At 45.5% G+C, this 26,253-nt stretch overlaps 1 protein-coding gene across 1 annotated transcript in view; it reads right to left on the reverse strand.

Annotated features, from left to right (window-relative positions):
- The window catches only part of Ano2 (anoctamin 2), a 353,748-nt gene that overhangs the window by 251,171 nt on the left and 76,324 nt on the right, over nt 1–26,253 (reverse strand). The window contains exon 4 of the mRNA XM_048444098.3: nt 18,298–18,396. Within this exon, the coding sequence (XP_048300055.2) occupies nt 18,298–18,396 (99 nt within the window). The remainder of the gene's footprint in view (nt 1–18,297; nt 18,397–26,253) is intronic.

Consider the following 26,253-nt stretch of genomic DNA (forward strand, 5'->3'; position numbering starts at 1 on the left):
TTAGACTTTCAGGCTTGTGTATGTAGTAACTGAAGCACAGATGTCATAATTCAAGAAAAGTTGTAATATATTAACCATGAACACAGGTTCTACACAGATAATTCTCCTTTCAAGATACAACTTCCCTTCCTGCTCCTTCCCCAAATCTGGCTGGGTTTTGTTGCCACTTGACCAGCAAAATATGACAGAATGGACACTAGCCAGCCCCCTGCTAGAAGATCAGCAGCTTCCAACCCTAATCCTTTCATGTTCTAGAACACTCAGAGTACCCAGAGAGGGAAAAGCACCTAACCAGACTCCCTTCGAACTTTCCTGCAAACAGCAGATATGGAAACAAAGACCCTTGAACCGCAAGCCACTAAGAGACCCCAGCTGCCACCAAGGGAAGCCACACGATCCTGATCCCATCTCTGCTCAAGTTACTGACCATAAAGTCACTCTTGACTGCTAAGTTTTGATTACTCCTTTTTTTTTTTTTTTTGGTTTTTCAAGACAGGGTTCCTCTGTAGCTTTGGGGCCTGTCCTGGAACTAGCTCTTGTAGACCAGGCTGACCTCAAACTCACAGAGATCCACCTGCCTCTGCCTCCTGAGTGCTAGGATTAAAGGTGTGTGCCACCACTGCCGACAAGTTTTGATTACTCTTAAGCTACTAATATTGGGTTAATTTTTCATGCTGACGTGGATGAACAGACCAAGAGCCAGTATTCAGATATTCTGACTTAAAAGTCTGTTTCCTTCTCTGCCATGACAGTCACAAGTTGCCGAGCAAAAGATGTACAAGATACTCATGAGGCAGTCTATGACAACGGCAGCCAGGGGTGTGCCGAGAGTTTGAAGTTTCAAGAAAGGTGGCAGCACCTTCAGCTGAGGAATCTGAAAAGTGTGTCACTGGGATATGGGGTACACTTCAGAGGACCTCAGGAGGAGAGTGACTTTCTTGCTTATTTTATCATAAATAATGAGAAAAGGCTTACAATAAGACCAGGCACATACCCTCACCTTAAATATCCCCGTCATCTCCTAAGAGCTCCACAACAGGGACCACGCATTTATATTCAGATCTTTAGAAAACACTTAAGCTCCAAGCTCTAGCAAGCCCATGTAACTCCTTTTAAACACAACTTGAAGGTTTTTACTTCTCGGTTTGCCTAGAATGTCTTTTTTATCAGTTCAGACTTGACCCACTAGATGTTTTATGTTTGGAGGTGTGTGGGGCTGTTCCAGGTCCCTGCCTTGAACAGTTGGGGGAAGCAAGGAGATCCTGAGATTCCCTGGGTTACAGGGGCAGGAGGATAAGCCTAGCAGGATCAAGACAAGACTCCATTCACTCCCTGAGAGGATACCCAGCTCAGAAAACCACAGAGGGCCACTGGAAGGTAACCCTTGAGCCTTCAGCTGCAAAGGTGTGAAAAATGACTCCCTGTAAGGAAAAGAACCATCTGGAAGAACTGAGAATGGCACCTATTTCCATCAGCAAGATGGGAAAAGCCTATAATTCTTGGGGCACTAGCCAAACACGGATTTATGCAGTAGTAGTGAATAATTAGGCTCGCACCGAGAGTTCCTCCAGACCCACTTAACAAGTCATAAAAGGGGAAGGAGCTGGACTAAATAGTTCTGACAGTATTCTCCAAATCTAGCATAGCCATGACTTGAAACAAAGAAAGGAACACACATTCATGGCACAAGCGCTTCCAGGCTTCTCGGAGATCCTGGGCTTGATAGCTGCTGGTGTCGAGCGCTGGGGATGTCCAGGGAGGAGAACAGCTCTGACATAAACCCTGCCCCTTACAGAAGGCTTCACAGCGCATCCAGCACCTACGCCACCAGCAACTTCTCATCAGAGCCCACAAAGACACTGCCCACGCTACCAGGGAGGAACAGAACCTCTGCCTTATAGGTGAGAAAGCCAAGACCCAGAGGGACAAGTCAGATATAACACTGGGCCTGAAATCCAGGTCCCTGGATGCCCTATCTAGGACTCTTCCCAGATGGCCTTTGATCCTTGGCAAAGCTCCACGGTCTGTCCCAGAGGAGGAAGCAAGCTAGGTTCAAGCAAGCAAACCCAGCAGCCTAGGTTCTCATTTTACCTTCCCAGAAAGATACTCAAGGCTCTTTATTATTATTAATAATCAGCGATGGCATCATTATTACTGTTATTCTTGGACATCAGAGAATTATGAATATCCTCAGAAATGGTGAGACACATGTTAGCCAGCTAGCCAGCTGTTCCCCATTATGCCTCCCTGGGCACACGATGCGCCTCCCTGGGTACACGTTGCGCCTTTCATGTGTTTGAAATCATAAATAATCGTTAAAGTATGTTGCTCTTAGTTTTTATTTCTGGGATCAAATGTGGTTCTCATAAAAGCTTGCTTTGGCCCCACAGTCACAGTCTAAGGGGTTCAGGGAGATCTTTTTTCTCTTCTTTTCTTCCTCCTTGTCTCTCTCCATCTCCCCACCCCCCAGACAGGCACAGCAGTGTGGTCTCCGTGTTTCCTCTCTGCATTAAAATCACGTGCTTTCCTGAGACTCAGGGAGCCAAGGTTCTAGGGATGTCTGTCTTGGACAACATACAAGTCATTGTCCCCACTTTACAGATGAGAAAACTGACGTAAGCAACACAAACTTAATACACGTACACTAAGGAATATGTGTGTTTACACAGAAAAAGAAAAGGAAAATGTATAGCAAGATAAGATATGAATGCTATAACGCAGTGACCCCTAGGTCACTCCCTGCAGTGGCCTGAGAGGAGCTCTTCTATAAATGGCAGGACAGGTCAGCCAGCAAAAATCCAGGCCAGGCATAAAGTTGGGCGGTGTGCCCCACCTGACACACCATGTCCCTAGAGGTAAAGCCGATTCATCTGTCCCTCTGCCTGTTAGTTTGCTTTTCTTCCCATCAGTTGTCAGAACACTGGTTCAGCTGTCACTCTCTCTAGCATCGTCTCATCTCGGCAGTCAGAAAGTGTCTGAAGATGACCTCGTGCCCTCTGCTCCAATTCCCCAAAGCTGAGCCAGGTGGAGACGTGAGACAAACAAGACGGGGCAAGGACGCAGGCATGACGTAGACAAGGCTGGAAGGCTGCGCAGCCAGAGAAGAGGAGGAAGCCAAGCGAAGAAGCCCAGAAGTCGCCCCTCTGTTTTCACCCCCAAGTCGTGAGGACCCAGGCCTGAGAAGTTCTAGGCTGCTGAACATCTGTCCTCACTCACTGCCCACAAGCACATTTGTCCATGCACGCGAGTGTTAAGTCGTCCCCCACCAAAATGGAAGCAGCACCAGGAGCCGCGAAGCTCAGCTGTAAACCCAGAGCTGGAAGGGAGGTCTTGGTGGGCACAACAGGAGACCGAGCAGCCCCTCACTGCTCTACCTGTGCAAACAGGTTTGAGTTTCCCGTCGGCGGTAATGCTGCATGTCGAATGTAGCATGCTGACAAAAAAAAAAAAAAATGTTCTTTCTCTGTTGTCCAATTCTGTATTCGTTTATGGTTTTTATTTCTGTTGTCAGCATGTCCTCTACACTTGAATGAATGTTTGCTGACTTTTAAATTTTGGGATAAAATCCAAGCTTTTTAAATTACATGGCTGACAAGGCCCCTTAAGAGCTGTGCCTCCCAGCTCCGTCTTCAGTCTCATCCTCCTCCACTCACAGTCTGTGCTGGACCCACACCGACTCCTCTCAGTTCCCCACAGGCGGACTTTTGTTGTTGGGACCTGGGAATCTCTCCCTCTCTGGAAATGTTCTCATTGGCCCTCCCAACTTGCCAACTCCTGCCCAGCCTTCAGATCTGAGCTCAAATCCTCCCCCACCATCATCCAAATGAGTTCCTTTCCATTGGCTCTCATTGTACACCCTTCTTGTTTTCCTGTGAGTGTCTCTCAGTTTACAACTAGCCATAAAATGCTGAATTCTCACCACATAAAAGTCATCAGGAGCAGAGGACAGCTGTAGTCACTACCGCATTAGCAGAACATCTGGGGCATAGTGATGTTCAGAAAGTTTCATCACATGGATGGATGATGAAGGATGGAGGATGATGAAGGGTGGAGGATGATGAAGGATGATGGAGGATGATGAAGGATGGAGGATGATGAAGGATGATGGAGGATGATGAAGGATGGAGGATGATGAAGGATGGAGGATGATGAAGGATGGAGGATGATGAAGGATGATGGAGGATGATGGAGGATGGAGGATGATGAAGGATGGAGGATGATGAAGGATGGAGGATGATGAAGGATGGAGGATGGAGGATGGCTCAAAGGATGAAAGATGTATCAGAGCAGAGTGAACAAGTCAAGTGTGGTGAGAAATTAGTTTCTACACCAAGCAGGACAGAATCCACTTGGAATCCCTTGTGTGGACATTGATGTCCTTGTCTCTTCTCTAACCAGAAGCCACTTCATGCCTGCGACAAGAAGCCCATCTTTCAGGTTTCCCCTTGTCCCCAAGTGAGGAGATAAATGGAGCAGAACGTCACACTGCGATTTTGTATCTGAGTCTCACTCTCAGGTTCATGCCAGTAGAAGACTGTCAAATGGATAAGGATCTCCAGAGATTAGGATGTAGGGGTAAGGGCACTGCTGTTGATGTCCATGGTGCAAGTATGCCCATCATGGCCTATCCTAAGCTGTCAATCATGTGATGATAGCTTTTCAAACTCTCAAAAACATAACAGTTGTTTTTAGGAGTCAGTTTGTCACAGCAAAAGTGCATGTTAGCTAGGAGTTCCACCCCTCAGCCCCAAGTGCAATTAGTTTGTGGTCCTTCCCTTCTCTTCTTCTCCTCCTCATCAACTCCTTTCCATATATTCATGGACACCATGCAACGGTTGATCTTGGCTTTCATAGACATGCTGTGATTGTTGATCTTCGTTTCCACGGATAAGGTGTGATGGTTGTGATCATTTTCACCAACATGCTGTGGTGGTTGATCACCTGACTGAACTCAGAATCACTGCGGAGATGCACTGTTGGGTGTCTGAGATGATGTATCCAGGAAGACATAATCAAGGAGGGAAGATCCACCTTGAGTGTGGACAGAGGCTTACCAAGGCCAAGGATTCGGGGATAATAAAAAGGAGGGATCTGACCAGGCACCAGCTTTCTCTGCTCTCTATTCCCTGGTCTGCCTGGGTGTGAGGAGTCCTAGTCACACACTCTTGCCCACACGAACTCTGCTAGACCTTCGCCACCATGATGGGCAAGTCCCTTAAACCACGAGCCAAAATCGCCCTTTCCTCCCATGCTGCTTCTTGTCAGGTGTTTGGCTACAGTGGCAAGAGATGTGACTTTAAAGGCAGCATGGCCTCTCTGAGACCCCTGTTCTTATGTCCCTACTGGACCTTGTGTCCTGGTCTACTCCCTCTGTGCTGACTTTATTGCTAACAGCCCCATCTCTCTCAAAAGTGCCCTCTTGTGGATCTGATGACCAGCCTGCCCACACTCTCCACTCTTAGCCCTGCTAGCCTCTTGTTCAGTTCCCAGCCAGACCCTATCTACCCAATTCATACAAACATGACTTAAAGGCTTTAATAATTTTTAAAAAATTTATTTTAATTATTTTTTTCATTTTGAGTATTAAACACAGCAGAATGTCTTAAAACTCATGTCTTAAAACATCTTCATGTTTGATTTACAGCAGGGTCTCACCCTATACCCCAGGTTGGCATGGAACTCACTATTTGCTTGAACTGCCTTGGAACTCAAAACAATCCAGTTTCAGCATCCTGAGTGTGAAAGTTACAGGCACAAGCCACTGCACCTGGCTTATCTCCGCGTTTTTAACCTCACTGTTTTCAGGCCTTGGGCCAGGCTACTCTGCTCACAGACATGTGTCATCTGCGTCGTTATTGCATGGCCCTGTCCCATCTCAGCTTCTCCCCCAGAGCCACAGCGTGTAGGTACCACCATTCTCCACCCACCCCTTCTGATGTTGAAGCAGAGAAGCATGGCAGTCAATGAAATAAAAGTCAAAACATTCTGCTCTCTTTCCGGCTATTTAAAGAGTAATCAAAGAGCATGCACCAAAGCATGGAGATAGGAAATCTAAAGCCTCCCTGTGCAGCATGCCTATATTAAAAACAAATGCTCCAGAATGGGCCATGACAACAGGACAGCCCCACTTCCAGTCATCCCCTATGTAAACAGCTACAGCTCCAGTCTCATTGATGATGAGACTAGAGTCTGCCTGGAGATGCATTCCAAAGTCTGGGCAGTGACTCCTCTCCCCACAACCAAGGATTTACAAGCTGCTAACTGCAGGAAAAGTTAGTTTCTCCTGACATTTTATATTTATTTGGGGATTTGATTTTTTGAGATCTCACTATGTAGCCCAGACTGGTGTGAAACCCATGATTTCTTTGTCTGGTCATCTTTCTGTACTGACTAGTTTCATGTCAGCTTGATGTGTCAAGAAGTTAGATTCATCAGAAAACGGGGAGCCTCAACTGAGAAGATACCTCTAGAAGACCGGACAGTAGGCAGGCCTGTAGGGCATTTTCTTAATTAGTGATGAATGGGGGAGGTCTCAGTCCATTATGAATGATGTCATTCCTGGGCTGATGGTCCTGGGTCCTATAAAAAAGCAGACTGAGCAAGCCATGGGTAGCAAGTCAGTAAGCAGCTCCCCTCTATGGCCTCTGCATCAGCTCCTACCTGCATATTTGCATGTTCCTGAACTATTTGAGTTCCTGTCCTGACTTCCTTCAACAATGGACTACGGTGTGGAAGTATAAGCCATATAAACCCTTTCCTCCCTAACTTGCTTTAGATATGGCTTCATCACAGTAATAGAAATCCTAAAGACACCTTCTCAAGTGATGTGATTACGGATGTAGACCACTCCACCCAGATCTCCTGACTTGGACTTTCTCAGTTTACTAAAGTATCAAAATAATCCCCGTGAGGAAATAGATCACCCCTCGAAGAAGGAACTAATTGTCAAGGAAAGGGGTGGTTTCTCTGGCTGAATTTCACTTGACAGAAGACAGCTCTGTGTAGTGGCATTTCATTTGTATTTTAATAAAGTTTGCCTGAGGATCAGAAAGTAAAGTAGTCACAATGGCTGTCGTACAGACCAGGCCACAATGATGCACACCTTTAATCCCAGTAACCACACTATCTTGTCACAGAAACCAGGTGGTAGGGTGCACCTTATTCCCAGAACTAGAGAGGATTATAAGATGGTAGAAGACAGCTCTCAATCTCAGTCACATTCTGAGGTCTCCTGGAGGCAAGATCACCATTTTCAGACTGAGGTCAAGGTAAGAGTCAGTGGCTGGCTGCTTTGCTTTTCTGGAATTCAGGTTGAAGTCCAATATCTGTTCCTGGGTTTTTATTACTCATGCTTCAGTTCTGAACTGAGACACCTGTTTGTAGGAAAGACTCTCCTAAGGATCTGAGAGAAAGAAGGTTGTGGGACTGAGGCCATAACAGCCATGGGGCACAATCAATGGTTCAATCACTCTAGAGCATTACTGGGCAACTATTACCTCAATGGCACACAATTAGTTTCAGAAAATGCATAACAAATGTGAGTTCCTGATCCCGGAGATTTGGGGTACAGGTGAAACCCAAGCATAACTCAACAAAGCATCTGGAGAAAAAGATGGGTAAAGTAAACACCGAGTGTATAGTAACTAAGAATTCAAAAAAGAAGAGATGGGTTTAGGGTGAATAAATAAAGTGTGGGTAGGACAGAGATTGAGGTTCAAAGGATGAGTTGAGTTGATTTATTCAGGCCATCATAAAAAGCCATTCCAGGACATGAGCCAAGTTCTTTTTGGTTTCTTCTATGGGACTGTTCCATAGAAGAAGGGGGAAGCCACTCTGTGTTCTAGAAAATCTAAATCAAGGAGCTTGAATAGGTCCCACAGAGAGGCCTGGTTGGAAGAAAGCAGCCAGCTGGACAGGGAAACTCAAAGAAGGACCAGCGATGCCATCAGAGCTAGCATTTGTGGGTATGGGACAGGCAGCTGGGCTAAGTGGGACAACTCACTACAACTCACCTCAGACAGACAGCAGAGAGGCTGTCTATACACAGTAGGACAACTGGACTCAGTAGAGTGTGAGTGACCCAAAGAGAATCTGTCTTCAGTTCCCTCCACTAAGCAAATCTCTGCATAAATATAGGTAAGTAGGAATGTAGATAGATAGATAGGTAGATCGATCGATAGATAGATAGATAGATAGATAGATAGATAGATAGATAGATAGACAGACAGACATACAGACAGACAGATAGACTCACAAGCCAACATCTGCTTTGCACATGGGACACAGCTTTTTAAAGCAAAACAAAATTCAGGGTCTGTCCTCCTTACTTTACAGGTGAAAGGTAGCAGTCATGCACTCAGAAACCTAATCCTCAACAGTGGAAGAATTATAACCCGTGCCTTTCCCTCCCAGGACCACAGCATCTTGGCTGAAGCTCTCCTCGGGGGTTCTATACAGCACTGCTTTGGAGTGTTAGCAGGGCTCCCACAGCAAAGAATGTGGGACATAATGGAGCCACTTTCCTCCCTGCAAGAGTTCTATAATCGTTTAAAATATTTTTATTCTTCTCTCATACATTACTTCCTGACCACAGTTTCCCCTCCCTCCATCCCTCCCAGTACTTCCCTAACCTTTCCTCTCCCCCAGATCCGCTCCTTCTCTGTTTCTCCCCCTAAAAGAGCAGGCCTCCGAGGGATATCAACCAATACGGCTCAGCAAGCTGCAAGACTAGGCATAAACCCTCATATCAAAGCTGGGTAGAAGCAACCCAGTAGGAGGGAAAGAGACCCAAGAGCAGGCAAAAGAGTCAGAGACACCTCCACTCCCACTGTGGGGAATCCCACAAGAACACCAAAAATAAACCAGGTAAGATGCAACAATGAATGCTTCATGACTATGTTAGATCACAGACATGTTTCATTGAAAAATCTGAGAATATTGTTCTACACAATAAACCTTGAAAAGTGCACTTCCAGACTACATAACACAGTCTGATTCAAGGGCAGTTTTGTTTTGTTAGTTTGTTTAGGGGGGATTTTGATTTTTTTTTTCAGTAAAGTAAGAGAATAGTCTAATGGCTTTGGAGTCACATGAACATGGTCTTAAGTCCTTGGGTCTCTCCTGCAAGCTATGAGACCTTGGATAAGTTTATTAACCTCACTAAGACCCAGTTTCCTCACCTATAAGATGGGGCTAAAGTGAGAACTTACCTAACTCATATTGTGAAGTTATACAGAATAATACACATAGGCTTTAATCAACTGGCCCAATGCGCGGGCCAATTTGATCATTTCAGATTCAATTGTTTCAAGCATTTGTCCATGTAGTACATAACTGTGTCTTGATTTGAAGGTCCTTCATCTTGATCTGTATTGTTCAATGTGGCCTAAGAAATGTTTCTCAAAGTCAAGTGTAGCATTTAGAAGAGTTGAATGGACTTTAAATTACACAAATGTCTTTATCTATCTGGAAATGCCTCTTGCCAAGGCAAAGGCTTCTACTTTATCAACCTGGTGGTTGTCTTTGGAAATATAAGTAAGAATGGAAACTGAATGTTAAATTAAATAAACATCTCTTCTTGATGGTACCCATGCTTGGTCCTTTCTGTTATCCCTGTCAGAACCTCCTGACTCATCTGACAGCAACAGATTGTAGAGAAGTGGCCACAGACATGCCAAGTTCATATAGGAAGATCCATAGATAAAGAGCTGTCCATTCCAGACTCAAAGGCAGGAGACAATGAAGAAGGTTCAGACACTGCCAAGTAGGTTCTTAGTAAGCAGAGCAAACGATACCAAAGACCCCTGTCCTGAGCCATTCATTTCCTGCTTCCTGCCAGAAGGGATGTGTTCACTTCAAAGAACTGCCATTACAGATTGCCACAAGCCAAATGGTTTGAAATAACTGATATTGTTCTCCTAGAGTTACGAAGGTCACAAGTCTGAAATGAAAGAATCAGGGACTATGTCCACCATAACAGCACCAAGGGAAAGGTTTTCCATACCCCTTCCAGCTTCCTGTGTCTCCAAGTGTTCCCTGGCTAGGACAGGATCACTTGGTCTCTGCCTCCTCCATGTAGCCCTCGCCCCTGAGGATATCTGTGCCAAATCTCCTTGTGCCTTTCTCTCCTAAGCACGCTAGACTTTGGGCTCACACTAGATCCAGAGTGATCTTTTCCTAAGATCTTTGAATAAAAACATCCACAGAGACCCATTTTCCAAGTGGACCATGTTCATGTAGTCCAAAGCCAGGACTTGGGTACACTTTTCTATCGTAGTATTCACTTCATTGTAAAGATCTAACTCCAAAGGGATTTAAAATACAGGTCTTGGGATGGTTCATTTCGTGACAACCAGACTGGTATATGGGTGCTGACTGAGGTTTCTATCCTACCAGGTCCCACATCTGTTTAGCTCCAAATAAACACACAGAGGTCTACATTAATTATAAACTGCTTGGCCTATTAGCTCAGGCTTCTTATTAACTCTTATAACTTATATTAGCCCATAATTCTTGTCTTTGTTAGCGGCATGGCTTGGTACCTCTTTCAGGAAGGCAGTCACATCTTGCTTTCTTTGCATCTGGATGACGACTGCAGACTCAGCCTTTCCTCTTCCCAGAAATCTCCTGTTCTCATTGTCCCGCCTGTACTTCTGCCTGGTCATCCCACCTATACATCCTGCCTGGATAGTAGCCAATCAGCATTTTGTTAAACAAGTACAAAAAAAAACAAATCTTACAGGATAAAACAATTGTCCCACAACATATGGGTATTCAGACATTTAGTCAGTATTGTGGACATAAATTTGAGGAACCCTCGGGGATGTGATGAGGATTTGATTCAATAGCCTGAGTATATATAGCAGGCTGCCCTCGCTAATGTGGTCTGAAGAGATCAGAAAGGGAGACCCTCCCACAAATGAAGGATGTTCCTGCTGCCTGAGTGTTTTAAGCTAGGCTTTCAATCATTTTCTTCTTCAGAATTGGACTGAATGTCCATTTTTGCAGTCTTTACAATGCCAACTTTCAGGTTGGTATTTATGCCTTGTATTTTCCCGATTTTCAGGATCAAGCTCCACAATTAGCCCCAGGGTATCCAACTCACTGACTGTAGATCTTGGGTCTCCACAGCCTTCATAACTGCCTTATAGTATACCCCCTCCTCCTCTATCTCCCCTTGTTTTACTAGAGAGCCCCTGCTAACACTCATACCTGAATTATCAGAGAAACAAGAGACTGTATGTTGCCAGACAAGCATGGCCTTCGAAGCAGGACAGAGACCATGAGTTGGGATCAGGGTTGGACACACCCTGGAGATGAAGTCAGCTAGCCAAACCAGGGCCCTAGAGAGGTAATGACAAGCACCTAAGAACAATTCCCAAAAATCTACAAAGCTTAATGGAATCAATGCTTTCCTCCTAAGGGGCTACTCAAGATAATTAAAATTTCAGACTTCTTTGGTTTTTAATCGGAATTATGTCAGTTTAGTTCTGTTTTCTCACACTTTCATGAAATGTTGATGGAATTTATGTGATCTCTGTGAGGGAAAGGGGGGCTCATTCTTTAATAAATGCTGTTTTGTCAACATGAATATTTCAAAACAAGGGCTCTGTTGGGACCTATTGCATCTCTGACTATCTAATCTTTATCTTTGAGTCATCAGCTCATCAGAAAATTTGCATAAATTATTTTGCAGTACAGCCCTTCCCTGAGCTACATATTAACATTATATCCTCCATTTTTATCAAAAATCAGTATAAGAAATGTCCCCATAAAGATCATCCTAGGGATAGCTACATCACCCCACATACACTCCCATATGCAGAAGGTTCAAGGAGCATGGCAGAAGAGGGGGAAATTATTATAAGAGCCAAAGGCCAGAAAGGACTGGAGGGGAACAGAGTCTTCTGCACATGACAGAGCCACTGCAGTCATGAGCCCACAGCAGCAGCTGTGGTTGCCTATGGTCAAGCCAGTCAACATGGGGAGGGACATTGACAAGGCTTCACCACTGATTGAGGAGCTGTGGATGGCTGATGGTTTTGAAGAGAGGAAAAGTCAGTTTTCTTTAAGGATGTGGCCCCCGGGAAGCTAATCCAATGCATAAGTGTATGAGAAGCACAAGCTAGACTGGATAGGATATTTTAAAAGAGGAGGGGCACACAAAGTTGAGGAGGTGGATAGAAGGGATTGAATTCTGGAGCAGTCACGAGTAGGAGCAAGAGGGGTGAATCTGATTAAAATATGGTGAGGGGATCTGAATGAGAATGGGCCCCATAGGCTCCTGTATTTGAAAGCTTTGTCACCAGAGTGGAACTGTTTGAAAGGATTAGAAGGATTAGGAGGTGTTGGCTTGTTGGAGTAGATGTGGCCTAATTGAAGGAAGTGTGTCTTTGGGGGCAGGCTTTGAGGTTTTAAAAGACCATTCCAAGCTTGTTCTCTCTCTCTCTCTCTCTCTCTCTCTCTCTCTCTCTCTCTCTCTCTCTCTGTGTGTGTGTGTGTGTGTGTGTGTGTCCATCTGTCCATTTTTCTACTGTCTGTGGATTGCAAAGCTTGAAGCTGCTGCTACAGTGCTTTCCGCCATGTTGATCAGAGTGAGCTCCTGAAGCTGGAAGCAAGCCCCTAATTAAATGCTTTCTTTATAAGAGTTGCCTTGGCCACAGTGCCTCTTCATAGCAATAGAAGAGTAACAAACACATACATTGTTGAAATTCTCAAAGAAGTAATAAAAATATTATGTATTTTAAAAAATAAAAGATTGTGCCAAGAGCTATAAAAAGATGGTTCAGCAGTTAAGAGTGTTTGATACTCTTCTAGGGGCCCTAAGCTCAGTTCCCAGCATCCGTGTTGGATAACTCACGAACACCTGAAACTCCAGCACCAGGAGACCTGACATCCTCTTCTGGCTTCCACAGATTCACACACACACAAGTGCACACACATACATAATTTTAAAATGTTTAATGTATGAAAGTCTTTTTTAGTCAGGCAGTGGTGGCACACAACTTTAATCCCAGCACTCAGGAGGCAGAGAAAGATGGATCTCTGTGAGTTCAAGGAAATCCTGGTCTACGAGAACTAGTTCCAGGATAGCTAGGACTCTTTGTTACACAAAGAAACCTTGTTGCAAAAAACAAACAAGCAAAAAAGTCTTTAAAAAAATATTCTAGCCTTATATGTGAACTTGTAACTGAAACCTAATCTCTTCTAAATTGTTGAGCACCTTTAAAGAAAGTTATACTTTGTAATAGAAAAGAGTTTGTCCTTCCCGTACCGGCAAATCAGTTTACTTCTGCGGCTGCCAGGAGCCACAGTTCCTGTTGCTCTGCCTACCAGGAAGCTCGGCATGCAATTCTGTCTGACGTGTGTCTGTCACCTTTACTTTCATTTTCTGTCATCTCTATTTCTCCTGCATTTCCCTACTCGCCCCAGACTGTACAGGCTTTGTTTTTTTTTTTAAATCTCTTTTCATAAAATGATGCATTTGGGGTCTTTTCTTTATTAGTCTCCAACCCAGACTTCACTTTGAGAAGAAGACAATAGACGCATGCCTGAGACAGAGTCTAGCATAGCGCTCAGGCCTTCCCTAGTTACACCTGTCGCATGGCTGCTTCCCCCTGGAATGGGCTCCCCCAGCTCGCCCTGCTGAATGGCAAGTCTAGCCATCTTCCCACAAGCCTCCCCAATCAAGGCATGGCAGAGTGTACACATGGAACCATCATGTTGCTGCACCCTGCTCCCTAGGAAACAGTATCCCCCTCCCCAGTCCACAGTCTAACGGCCATCTGTTCATGCCTCTCCACAGACTCAGCATCCGGGCTGCTGGCTGCCTAGGTGGGTGGATGGACTGGACTTGTGTCCCCCAATGCTGCAGATGTTGGCCATGAAGGGGGAGGAAAGGGAAGGAACAGAGAAGAACAACCCAAGCCAGTGCCAACTGTGCAGCCAGAGATGCATGGCTGTGAGACATGCAGCAGCCGCAGTCTCAGTGACAGCAGTTACCGTGGGAGACATGCAGCCCTGTGCCAGGCGTTTTCAGACACTTGCTGATCCCCACACCAGTCCGCCGCTGCAGTGTGACTCATGTTTGCGAGACGTGATGATCTCTCTAACCTTGCTTTGCTAAAAGGTCTGAGCTGCTCAAACAATATCTACTTACATGCAAAGGACACTTAATCTGATGTGTTTATGGGATCCTGGGGGTAGCAAACGGTACCATTAATACCAGACAATCTACTAGCAACAGTCACCGAAGTGCTGATGGGTCAGGCAAAAGTGGTATCTACCCATCCCAGCTGTTTCCTCTTGAGCTGTGTTAATATGATTTGGTGAGCAAGAACATTCGTTTTTAAAGCCCCAGCTGTCACATACACACACACACACACACACACACACACACACACACACACGCACGCACGCACGCACGCACACGTGCACACGCACATGCACACGCACAGCACACACACCTATCCCCAGCCTTGTCTCTGCTGGAGGCTTGGGAAATGTGAATGTCAGGGCTGAGGAAGGGAGTATTGCTCACAAGCAAGGGGAGGTGAGGAGCATAGGTGTGGACCCTGATCTAGAAAGATCATCTTCATAATAAGCAGAAGGGCTATAGCATCTGCTCCCCAAGTAACCCATCTCAAATCTCCCTAGACTGTTCAGGACCAGAGACCAGCCTTCCTACTCCCTCCTGTGCGTGCCTGTGGAGTGTCCCTCACAAAATGCAGGCCCTTCTGTTGTTGTTTTTGGAAAACAAATGCTTCCTTCCAAGATTCCCCCTCCCAGTTAATATCTGTGCTCAGGACTCCGAGTCCCTGGACACATTACACTGGATCTGTGCAGGTTTGAGAACTCAACTTCATGACTTCCTCCACATCTTTCTGGTCTCTCTGGACCTTACTGGGTTATGATCCAAGCCATCGTCGACCCAGAAGATGCTCAACTGATCCTAAACCATGCCTCACGTTCCCACCACCTACAGGCTGTGACTCTCTGCTAATGTGGATTATTCTCATTGTAGTCACTTTCCAAACCCAGTTTTAAAAAGAGTAGTGGTGGCCCTCCACAGACAGCCATGTCTCATCCTCCCTAATCCACAGCCCTCCCTCATTGCAGGAAGTGGGTTTAATCTACCCCCCAGTCCTGGGATCAGAGTCTCTGATTAATTTTTGCAAACACATGTATCCTACCCAGCACAAGTTATAGCCTCCTCTCTGCTTATACGACCCCCTGTGAGGCCAACTACAAGGCCCCCTAAATGCTATGAATATGGAGAACAGCAGGGGCCATGTGGCTGAGCACACAGAAGGATGCCAGAACCTTCCACCTGTGTGGAGTCTGGGACCCAGAACTATTGGGTTAGAGAAAGTGTTTTCTGGTCCCTGCACAGTCTTAAGGAGCCGTCACAGCCTCATTCACAACCCCAACCCCCAATTTTCCAGGCAGAGCTGTGCTCTACAGATTGCCTACAATATACTCAGCCTACAATGGCTGCCTTCTGCTTGGGTAGGTGCATGCTTCTTGTTGCCCCGGACCCTGTCCACAGCTCCCAAGGGCCTGGGCTGCTCTGTGGCCTCAAGGCTCTCCGAAGACTTCATACACTGCATTTATGCTGACTGAACTTCAGATCAGGAAGGAAGTTGACTGGGTATGCCAGGAATTGAGAACACTCAGAAAAATAGTTCAAGAAATAGACTCAACAACAAACTCGTCCATTTCCACACCACCCATTAGGAGCCAGGTTCTTAAAATCACTGCTAAGAAATTATGGTGGGTAAGATTATGTCTGAATCATAGGTGGGTACAGAGGCCCTGAAGAAGAAGCAACACTCTCAAATCACACAATAAATGAGTAGAAAACCCAGGCTCCATGCCTATTCTTGGGACTTATCTAACATAATGCCTAATGCCTTGTGCTGTCAACATGGAAAGAGAAGAAACCCCAAGATGAATGCTTATAAGATGGCTCGTCCAGGTCAACTCATTCACAAACTCAAGTCCTAACTGTGCAACACACGATGAGTTCCAAATGGCTAATGTGTGGGAGTTGCAGCTCAGGAGACAGGCTTGTCACTGATGAAGAGCTACGCTACAAAGCTGGGGAAGGACGAAGTAGAGACAAGGGACAGAAAGCAAGGTGAGCAGGAGACTGCCTGGGTATGAGGAGTCAGAGGGCCAGAAACACATGCGGTATGGAGGACGGGCTGATGACGCAAAGAACAGAGAAAGAAAGAGTAAGGTGGATGGTGGACGGAAGGCGTGAGGGAGAAGGGAGATTTGGAGGAGAGCCAAGAAGAAAGCCAAGCACTGTGCTGGGGATGCAGACGATGGCATACAGTTCTCCAACACCGCTAGGTTCTCAGCTACAAGGCTTGCACAACAGACTCTCCTGCCACTAGGGAATGGGTAGTAGAGATTTGCTCACCTTCTTCCCAAAGGCCAGATAGCAGAGATGGAAATTGAGACCATGACACAGGTAGAATGGGGTGAAAACAGCACCAGCTATTCAATGAACCAAAGAAAAAGAACAAAAACATACCGAAGAAAGCGAAAGAGAGGTGAAGGGGTTGGGCGAGTTAGGATCCTACCAGAAAGACTAAAAGATCGAGACATGGGTTGTATTACTAAGAGACCAGGCATTCAGTGGCTGGGAAGTGTGGCATCCCAGAACAGAGATGGCACATGGATTCATAACAATAGGATTAGAACTAAGCAAACTAATCAGAGGATCAAAAGCACAGCCATATGGGAAAACCATCAGTGTCAGAAACTGGGCACTACCATACACAACTGTAGTCTTAGCACTTAGGCAGCTGAGACAGGAGACATGCAAGACTGAGGCCAGCCTGGACTACACAGAAAGACTCTCAGTGCTCCAAGTAAGTATATAAATAAAAATAAACAAATAATAAAATAGTCAGACATGTGACTCCTCCAAATTTGTGTTTTATCAAAAACTTAGAGGCAATCCTCGTGTCTGTGTTTATTATTCGATGGACATTTGGTACTCAAGTTTAATAAATCATAGGAACAAAATCTACAGACTCTATTCCTGTTTTTAGAGAATTCCTGAAGGCTCAGACATAAGCCAACATTAAATGCATGATTTTTGACAGGCAGTAGACCTGTCGGCAGTGAAGACTGCGCACAGATATTATATTGTTAGCACAGTTAACAATGGAAGTTGGTGCTCATCACTCTAAGGATATTGTCAATACTGAGGGTGAGATGGGGAGGCAGGGACGGCAGTACCAAGAGGCAGCAGATGCAGGAGTTCTGCTCCTGACCTGGAGGTAGCAATGGTTGTTAGAGTGAGAATCAGGATCTGTGCAAAGGTAAATCACTACCTGTGAAACAACACTGTGTGAGGCAGAGACAGCAACAAAGTGAGAGGTCCTACCCATGGAGCACCACTCATGGTTAACACAACCACCATCTACCCCAGTACGTCAGAGATGCTCAAAGCTCAGCCCCACTCCTTTCCCTAAAACGTCTGAGGAAAAAGAATGGAAAGTTTGGGAACAAATAATTCTCTTCTCTCGAGAGCTGTTTTGCCGAATTTTGTTGTACAAAGAGACACGAGGAGAGGTTGAGAATTCACTGGGGAGATTTTGAAATTGTGCATACGCTGTTCTAATTGAAAACGACCTCCCACGCCATCTACGCTGTGAGGCACCCAGCCCACACAGCACAACCTCCAGGGGATGCCTTTTCCACGGCACTGGTTCCAGAGCCTCATTCCATACCAACCAAGAAAACTGTGATCTCCAGGTGAGACACTGGCACCAAGCTTGGGAAAACATCGCCTACATGGTTTCAGTCTGCTCACATGGTAAAGAACCGCCTAACTTCCGGAGGGGCAGAAGCCGCCACTCCGACCACAACAGTACGCCCGTAGCATCTTTGGTACTGTTTTCTCCCCACACCCCTGACTAGCGCAGCTTGTGGCCTGATCCCCATTGCCAGGTTCACCACAGAGAAATGCCTGATGGGTCTAGAACTTCGGAAGCACCAGAAAAGGAGGTGCAACAGAAAAAATAAAGAAAGAAAGAATACATGTTTGGCTTTCCAGACAGTACGGTCCAGGTGGAAGTCTGACAGACAGACAGGCAGATAGACAGAGGGACACCAGCTCCTCTCTGTCCCACCCACCTCCTGGCCACATATTTAGGATCCCTGGGGAGACAAGTTTGCCTTCAACTCCATGAAAGCCACATCCACATGGCCCCGTTCCCAAATCATCCGCATGCATCCAGCCCTCGGGAGGCCCAGAATCCAGGAGAAACAAGTGCATACTTTCTTGGTGGGGACTTTGATCTTCAAGAATTCTGCTTCCCTGGCCAGCACCTGCCATGGGGCGTGGATCCGGACAAAGACAGATCCCTGGCTTTTGCTCTGCAAGATACAAAGGAAAAAGAAATAGAAACACTTGTAAGAACACAGCAAAATTCTCAGTCCCCAGCTCTAGAAGCCCAGAGCTCTTGCTCCTTCAGTTTGGGACTTTTGTCCTTTTAAAATGTCCTTTGGAGCCAATGTCACACACCCATCTCCAATGTATCTATTCTGTTCCAGATATGCTATGGTTCCAAAGTATCTGTGTTCCCAAAGTGTGGTCCACGGGGGCTGGTGGCTTCATGGGGGAAACAAAATAAATTTATAAACAGATTTGAAAATTATACAATTATCATTTCCATAGAAACTGCACTGATGCATTAACAGTTGGTCAGTGGGCACCAACTTCTCAGCTTGTCCCCAGCCCCAGGTTTTATTGCTCTCTGATGAAATCTGTGCTCCTCCTCTACGACTGTGCTGGATGCTTGTCTCAGATCACAAAAGTGACTGAGCAAACCTAAGAGCAAGTGACATAGACCACAGTGTTTTAAATGCCCCACTCAAAATACTATCAACCCATCAACCCTATGCGTGGTCCAGCGTGAGCACAATGTGAGTCTGCATCCCAGGACAAGCAATCACACTGCCCATGGATGCCACTCAAAGGAACGGACGTGCAGTGATGAACACTGGAGAAAGAGGCTAAGTCAGCCACCTACTCAGTCGTGGTCACCATGTCTGAAATAAATACTTGTCAGATTGTCCCAGAGATTCACCCTCATCTTCGAATAAAACACAGAGAGTAAATTCTTTGGGATACTAACTAATTTTGTCAGCAAAGAATGAGAGAGGACGAAAGCTGAGTAGTAAAGTCTGGCAAAGATGCCACTATTTGTGAGATCTTTAAAATAAATCACTTTTTAAAAAAAAATAGTCCCAAATACTGTGTGCAGAGAGAAAATAAACACGTTGGTTGTGGATTTCTTCATCAAATGACTATTGGAAATTACATGGAACCTTGGTACTACGGTGGGAAGAAGCAGATGAGGCAGCAGATGTACCGTCTGTATTGGGATAAAGCCATTGAGGTAGATTAAGACACAGGCTCTAGCCCTTCTCTCCAGAAATACTGGGCGGGGACAGCTTCCATTCACTCCTGGACACCCACGCGCTAGAGGAGAGGAGGGTTTTCCTGACCAAACACACTTTGTGAACCAGGGAACACGGGGTCAGGCTGAGGAGACAGGGATTCTGTGTGCAGTCTGCATATGCAAGTTTCCTTTGAAATTCATTTCCCAGGTTCATTTACAGGGAACCATGCTCGACAGTCTTGGTTTAAGGGTAAAGATAGCAGTGGAGGCCATGAACCCATAGCCTTGACGGTGCCTTTCCAGTGTGCCAGGGAGACCAGCAGCCCTGTGCAAGGGGCTGCTTCCCCCCCGACTATGAAGGTGTTCACCCGTCTCTGAAGTGAAGACAGATATTTTAGAGCTCTCATGATACAAAGGAAGAGTATTTATTCTTACATGATGACTCAGACACACACACACACACACACACACACACACACACACACACCCCTTCAGTAATTCAGGCTTCCAGAACCTAATACTTCAGGAATGAAAGGTGCCCAGCTTTAAGGCAGAACAATGAGGAATATGCCAGAAAGGCAGGTGTGATGATGATTGTCTCTACTTAATAGTCATAGAAACCAAGCAAGGAAGACTCAAGTGATTTATTTACTCAATGTTATGAAAAGAGCTAAATATGATAAAAATAATTTTCAAAACCCAAAAGTGTTTGCTCTCCTTGATGGTTTTCCTCCACTCAGTGGAGAGAGAGACAAGCATTGCTATTGACTGAAACCACCTGCCAGTCACTACACAATCAAATCAGAGGGCACAAAAGGAATCTAGTGACCGCCCTCTGAGGGACACTCCTCCCCCCAGCTCCCACGTGCTGCGCAGTTCTGACACAGCTATGGGAGTGTCCTTTGGTAAGAATCTCCCAGGTTTCCACTTCCTGCCTCTGGTTGGAATAGCCAGGGTGGCGAGACACTGCCATCGATCACTTGCCGTTATTTCTAACGGTAACTTGAGCTTTTGCTCAGTGAAATTCAACAATAAGGAAAGGAACCATCTGCAGGGTGGCCCTCTGTAGCCTCAGCTCTCTTTTGTGGCCCCGGGAAAGATGTTGTCGATGAAAGGTGACAAGCAGCATCATCCCTCACGCTTAGATGAAATCAAGACATCATTAATTTTAATATCCTACGCTTTGTCCTTATTCCTGAATGGAGACAAATGCCTTTTTAACTTTATTGAGACATTGTGTCTTGGGCTCGTGCCAAATGTCCACTAAGTGGGTACAGATGTTCAAAGTTTAGGAAAGGGTTGGAGGAGCAAAGGCCAAATTCCACGGCAGCGGTCACAGACTGTCAGCTGTCCCCAGACAGTCATTCTCATTTTCTTCATTTTTCACCGAGCAGATGGTCCTCTAGGATCAAGACTATATGTCCTTCGCAGCGAGGCGTTCCCAGAATCTGGGTAATTGCTGGCCAACATGATGAATGTGTTACGAGGCAGCTTCCAGCAGCCTTCTTCAAAGACAATAGGTACCTTTGACTCTTCATCTTCTTCCCTCTCCATCTCTGTTGCCTGGATACGGTCTTATAACTCAGACCTTGGGGTCAAAGTCCAGACCAGCAACATCAAAAAAAAAAAAAAAATTAAGAGAGAATCTGGGTCTAGGGCTGCCCCCTGCATCTTTATGGGAAAGACAAAATACTACCTTCTTTGGCCATTATGATTTTAGAGGCTCTGCCCCGGCAGCCTCGCCTTACACCAACTGAGGCAAGACTGCTTCTCACTGGGGATGCTAATTTCCTGCAGCAAAGTATTCTGCTTTTCCATTGTCTGTAAATAGAACTTGCTTGAAATGAACGTCAAAGCTGGGATGTAGTTTTGCGGAATGAACAGCCAGTTGTCGTGATCTTTTCATGTCACAAAATGTCACCTCCCCATCAAAAGAAGGGCACCCCGGCTGATGCAAGCTGATGTGACGTGTGCCTCACTGCACCTTCTGAAGAAAAACATGAAAGCCACGGGCCAAGCTCTGCCTTACTAACACGAGGATCTAAAACTGGAGGTTAACAGACTAAAACACCAATAACAAAGATGTTTCCTGTTCTCTGGTCCCAGGGGCTGTCTGTTCTGCTCTGTTTGGGAACTTGGGCTCTTTGGAGGCCGTGTAGAAGAATAGGGGGAACCTGGAGCTTTTGATTCCAACAGACAAAGATTTGGACCCAGATTTTACAGCTCCACTCATATAGCAAGCCTGCTTCTTATCTGCAGGGACTGTATCCAGTTCTTCTGAGGCCCTTAGCATAGCGTTACTCAGAATAGTGCATCGTCACTAGGGGAAAACTGGTTTCTGTTAGATTAAAATTGTGAATCAGAAATCCTGTTTCTGTTGGGCCTTGTACTTTAAAAATTATCTACAGGGTTTTTAAGATACCCCTTGTGCCACAAAGGAACTCAAAGACTCAAGGTAGGCAGTATCTGTCGAATTTGAGAGCAGGGTCCAAACACACTACTTTCAGATCCTCACATGAAATTTAACATAAAGCATAAGACATTCCCCATCTTACCCATCCTTAAAAGAGATTTTATACCCAAACGTTTTGTCTGGAGGGTCTCCCAAACCCAGCCAGACAGTTAGCATTAAAGTTCTTGTCAAGTGCACTGAAGCACAGAATGTGGTTGTCAGCAGAGGAAAGAGACAGTGTAAGAAGCCCTAGGTGACGAATCTTCCCATTAAAGGTTATCAGTCTCGCTGAACTTGTGTGAGTTAGCGTTCCAAATGTGCCCACAACTAAGCACAAAACAAAGAGCTGGGTTCACAAAGTAGGCAAGGAAGCTCCAGCTTTTCACACTGTGGATTGTGGACCCCACGTGGTGTGGCATGATTGGTTGTGCGGGTAGCTTAAATGAGAGTGGGAGTTACAAAAAATGTGTGCAAAAAGTTTCTGAATGTACAACAGCTAAAAATTAACTCAAAATCAAGCGGGTAATAAGACTGAAGTATTTCCAGCAATATTCACCTAAGATGTACCCAAAAGTTCACCAAAGTCTTGGCTCCAAGCACACAGCATGTGCACTTTGACCATGTGTCCCCACACAGTGCCAACGGGAGCTTCTCTGAAGTCCCCTCACTGGGACTGGAGATCCTATTTGGCTGCTGGGTTGGTTGGTTGGCTTGGTTTGACTTGTCGGGGAAAGTGTTTTCTCTATATATACTCAATTTTCTGTTTTTACATAAACAGAATGGTTTCATCATGGAAAAACAAAGCATTTTAATATTGCCCTCAGCCTACAAAGAATTAAATTAGTACATCTATGGATTGAACTGTGTTAGTATGTATAATTTTAAAAACGGCTGAGTTGAGCTTCATTTACAAACCATTAAATGAATTTTGACTTGGGATCAAGACAGAGTTTCCAGTAATTCCTAAAATGATCTTAAGTTTACTTCTGTTATTTTATACCACATATTTATATGAAGTAAAGTTCTTAACATCAATGAATAACTATAAAACCAAAATACTGAGAAATGTTGAAGATATATTTCTGTGCCCTTCAGTATCAAATATGCATCTGAGATTTAATTCTTTATGTAAAATGAACAATCACATCCATCTCATTAGTATGCAAACTTGCTTTTGTCTTTAATGAATGGTAAAACTAGATAGATAGATAGATAGATAGATAGATAGATAGATAGATAGATGATAGATAAACAAACTGTTTTAAAATAAATTTATGATTTGATTTATACATCTATTTATTTCATATACCTGTGTATTTGAGGTCACATAAAATTTCTTGGGTCAAAAGGGGTCACTGGTGAAAAAAGTTAAAGGAGTCCTAATCTAAGGTACCAGGCTACCTCCTTCTCCCCTACTCTGCCACACAGCCCTGTTCACTGGTGTCCAACTGTTCCACCCAACTTCCACCTCGGAGCTTCATCCTCCAGCCATCTTCCCATCTCAGAAGTTGCTTCTGCTCGATCTTCTTACCTCTAAGTTATCCTCTCTCTCAGGCCCAGTCAACTCCTACGTGGGGCTCAGCTTGAGCAGCTCTGCCCCCAGGAGCTGTTCCTGTGGCCCTGGATTACATTTAGTCTCTAGCTTTGACCTGTATAACTCGCCCCGCCCCCTTCATAGCTCTGCACTCACCCCTGCAGTCATCACAGTATTAAGAGCTGCCCTTCGGTCTAGAACAACAGCTTCATGGAGACAAAGAATACATCATATTGCTTGTTTTTTTCTCAAAGCCACCATAGTGCCTGGCATACAGCAAATGCTCATCAAATATTTTCTTTGATTTCAATATACAAAATTGTAGATTGTTGTATTTTAGTCCTGTGACTTCTCTCGAAAACAGGCAACCACAGTCCAGAAAGCAATTGGTGTCCTTTGGCCAACACAGTACAAATCTAATTGTTTGAGCGAGATAATTCAATTGCCCTTACATGTATTCCCTGACTGTTCCTCTTATGTCAGCAACTAGTCATTCAAGTCTCCACCTGCTCTTGAGCCCCATAAGAACCCTGGAGGGTTTTTCCATTCCTGAGAACCTCTGGTGCCCATTGCATATGTAGATCTCTGTCCCCTCTCCTAGAAGCACTGGCACATACCCCAGTACTCACGAAACCCAATCTAAACTGAACTGAAATTGTATATATCGGCGGCACACTGCCTCACGAGCTAATAAGTACATTGCAGCATGAAGTGGAAGACTCAGGGATACCCTAAAAAAATAAAAGAGCCTCATAATGTATAAGTTTGGGGTATGCTTACATGTCAAACCTTAGATGGTCATGGTGTTATTCAACATATCCATGCTGCTAACTCTGAACCCAGGAGCCTGCTATTAAAACACAAACACAGATACATTTCAGCAGAAAGAATCCATGTGGCCACAGAGCTCTGGAGTCAGAGAGACCACTAAAGATCCCTGACAAACATTCCCTCATGAGCGACTGAAGACATTAAGCCCCATAGGCTGAATTGGTTGAGTTTAGATACAGCTAGGTAGGAGCAGAACCAGGGTAGAAGTTCATGTTTCCTGGCACTGGAGTCTTTCCACATTACCCATCAGCTTGGGCCATTTTGAACCCTCCCCCTCAAGATATCAGTCACCGAAGGTAGAAGAACAAGGTTTAAAACTAAGGTAGACTCGCCCCCACCCTGGCCACCTCTCTCCAGCTTCTTGGCTGCTTCTGCAGACTCCTGGTGAGAATATACTGATTGTTTATGTCTTCTTGTTGTTATCCAAAGAGTGCATGTGGCTTCCCAAGACCACGTCCCCCCTCTAGAGAGACAAGAGCGAATGGGATGCAGCTCCAGCCAAACACTGGAAACTGATACTCCACGAGACTCCTTCCCCACAGTCCTGCCAAACCAGCCCAGTGCTGACCCCAGAGGCCTCCGCGTACTCTGGTCCCAGGCCCTTCTGTGAGCCCAGAACATCAGCTGCAGTACATCACGACCCGCGAACGGGGCTGGGCGGGGAGATGAACGTGGAGGCAACGAAGGGAGACTGGGTGGGTCAGGCTCTCTTAGACTCCACTAAGATCACCAACCCAGGTGAACTGGGATCAGCAGGGACCAAAGGTCCATGGCTCCACAGTGAGGATGAGAGAATCCCCGGGGACCAAATTTAGAAGTGGAATATAAACTAATTTCCAACAGTAGAGCAAGATCCACTTAAGACACTCTCCGCACCAATTGGTGGTGGCGCATGCCTTTAATCCCAGCACTGGAGGGGAGGGGCAAATCTCTGTGAGCTTGAGGCCAGCGTGGTCTAAAGAGCTAGTTCCAGGACTGGCTCCATAGCTACTAAGGAACCCTGTCTCAAAAGAACAAAATCAAAAACAAAATTAAACAAATAAACAAAAAAGGAACGCTCCGCAAGAGGTCCCCACCATCTAACCCTCTTCTTGCCATAACCAACTTCATTGTAGCTCTCACAAACTTCCAGCCGAGGAGTGGGGACCTCCCAGAGACACTATGATTGACATTAAGCAAGGGAAGAATTCCATGACTAGATAAGGAAAGAGGAGACCTTGCTCTCCTGTGAGTTTCTGGGTGACAGCCAGGGACATCTCTCCAACTCTGACTTTTTGCAGGCCTGGGTAAGGAAGGTCAGTGAGGGTCGAAAGCAGAAGGCAGATCCAAACGCCCACCAAACCCTGCCCCAAACCCGTAAAAGACCAGCAGCATGGCCTTTGCTATGTAAAAGTCTTTACCTAGTCCCAAAATGAAGTTTGAAGGTAACCAAGGAGAGACCTAAGGATCTGAAATCTGGGTCACTTTTGTTATATTTCTGGGCACCTAAAGGGGCAGGAACTCAGGAGTGACCTCAACTTGTCACAGAGTCTCCACTCTGGAGGACTTATCAGTGCACCCCAGACAGGAAGCACTGCTCAAAGCCCAGCAGAAGACAAAACGATGAGGGAACCTGTAGGGCAGACGTCAGAGCCTCTGCCGTACCAAGGGCTTCAACCCTGGGGACCAGATGGCACAGCCTCTACCATACCAAGAGTTGTATTCTGCTTCAGAAAGCGAGGGATGATGGTCACCGTGTAGAAACAGCTCATGAGAAGCTTGGGAGGGAAGGCTCACGGGCATACTAGGACCTGAGGATTGGACCCTATCTCTGCCACTCATCAGCTACATCATTTTTTATAAGCTTCCATAGTTGAAATCAAGAGGCAATGTTTGAATAACTCTAATATAAGAATGCCACGTGACTGTAAAAAAAAAGAAGCCATTAAAGGAGGAAATGTAGAACTGTTAGTGATAGATATGTTCCTTATTTGGTGATTGTTTCCAAGATGTGTGAATTTATCAGAACACAA

This window comes from Myodes glareolus, chromosome 3, assembly GCF_982192425.1.
Source record: "Myodes glareolus chromosome 3, mMyoGla1.1, whole genome shotgun sequence".
Lineage (NCBI taxonomy): Eukaryota > Metazoa > Chordata > Mammalia > Rodentia > Cricetidae > Myodes > Myodes glareolus.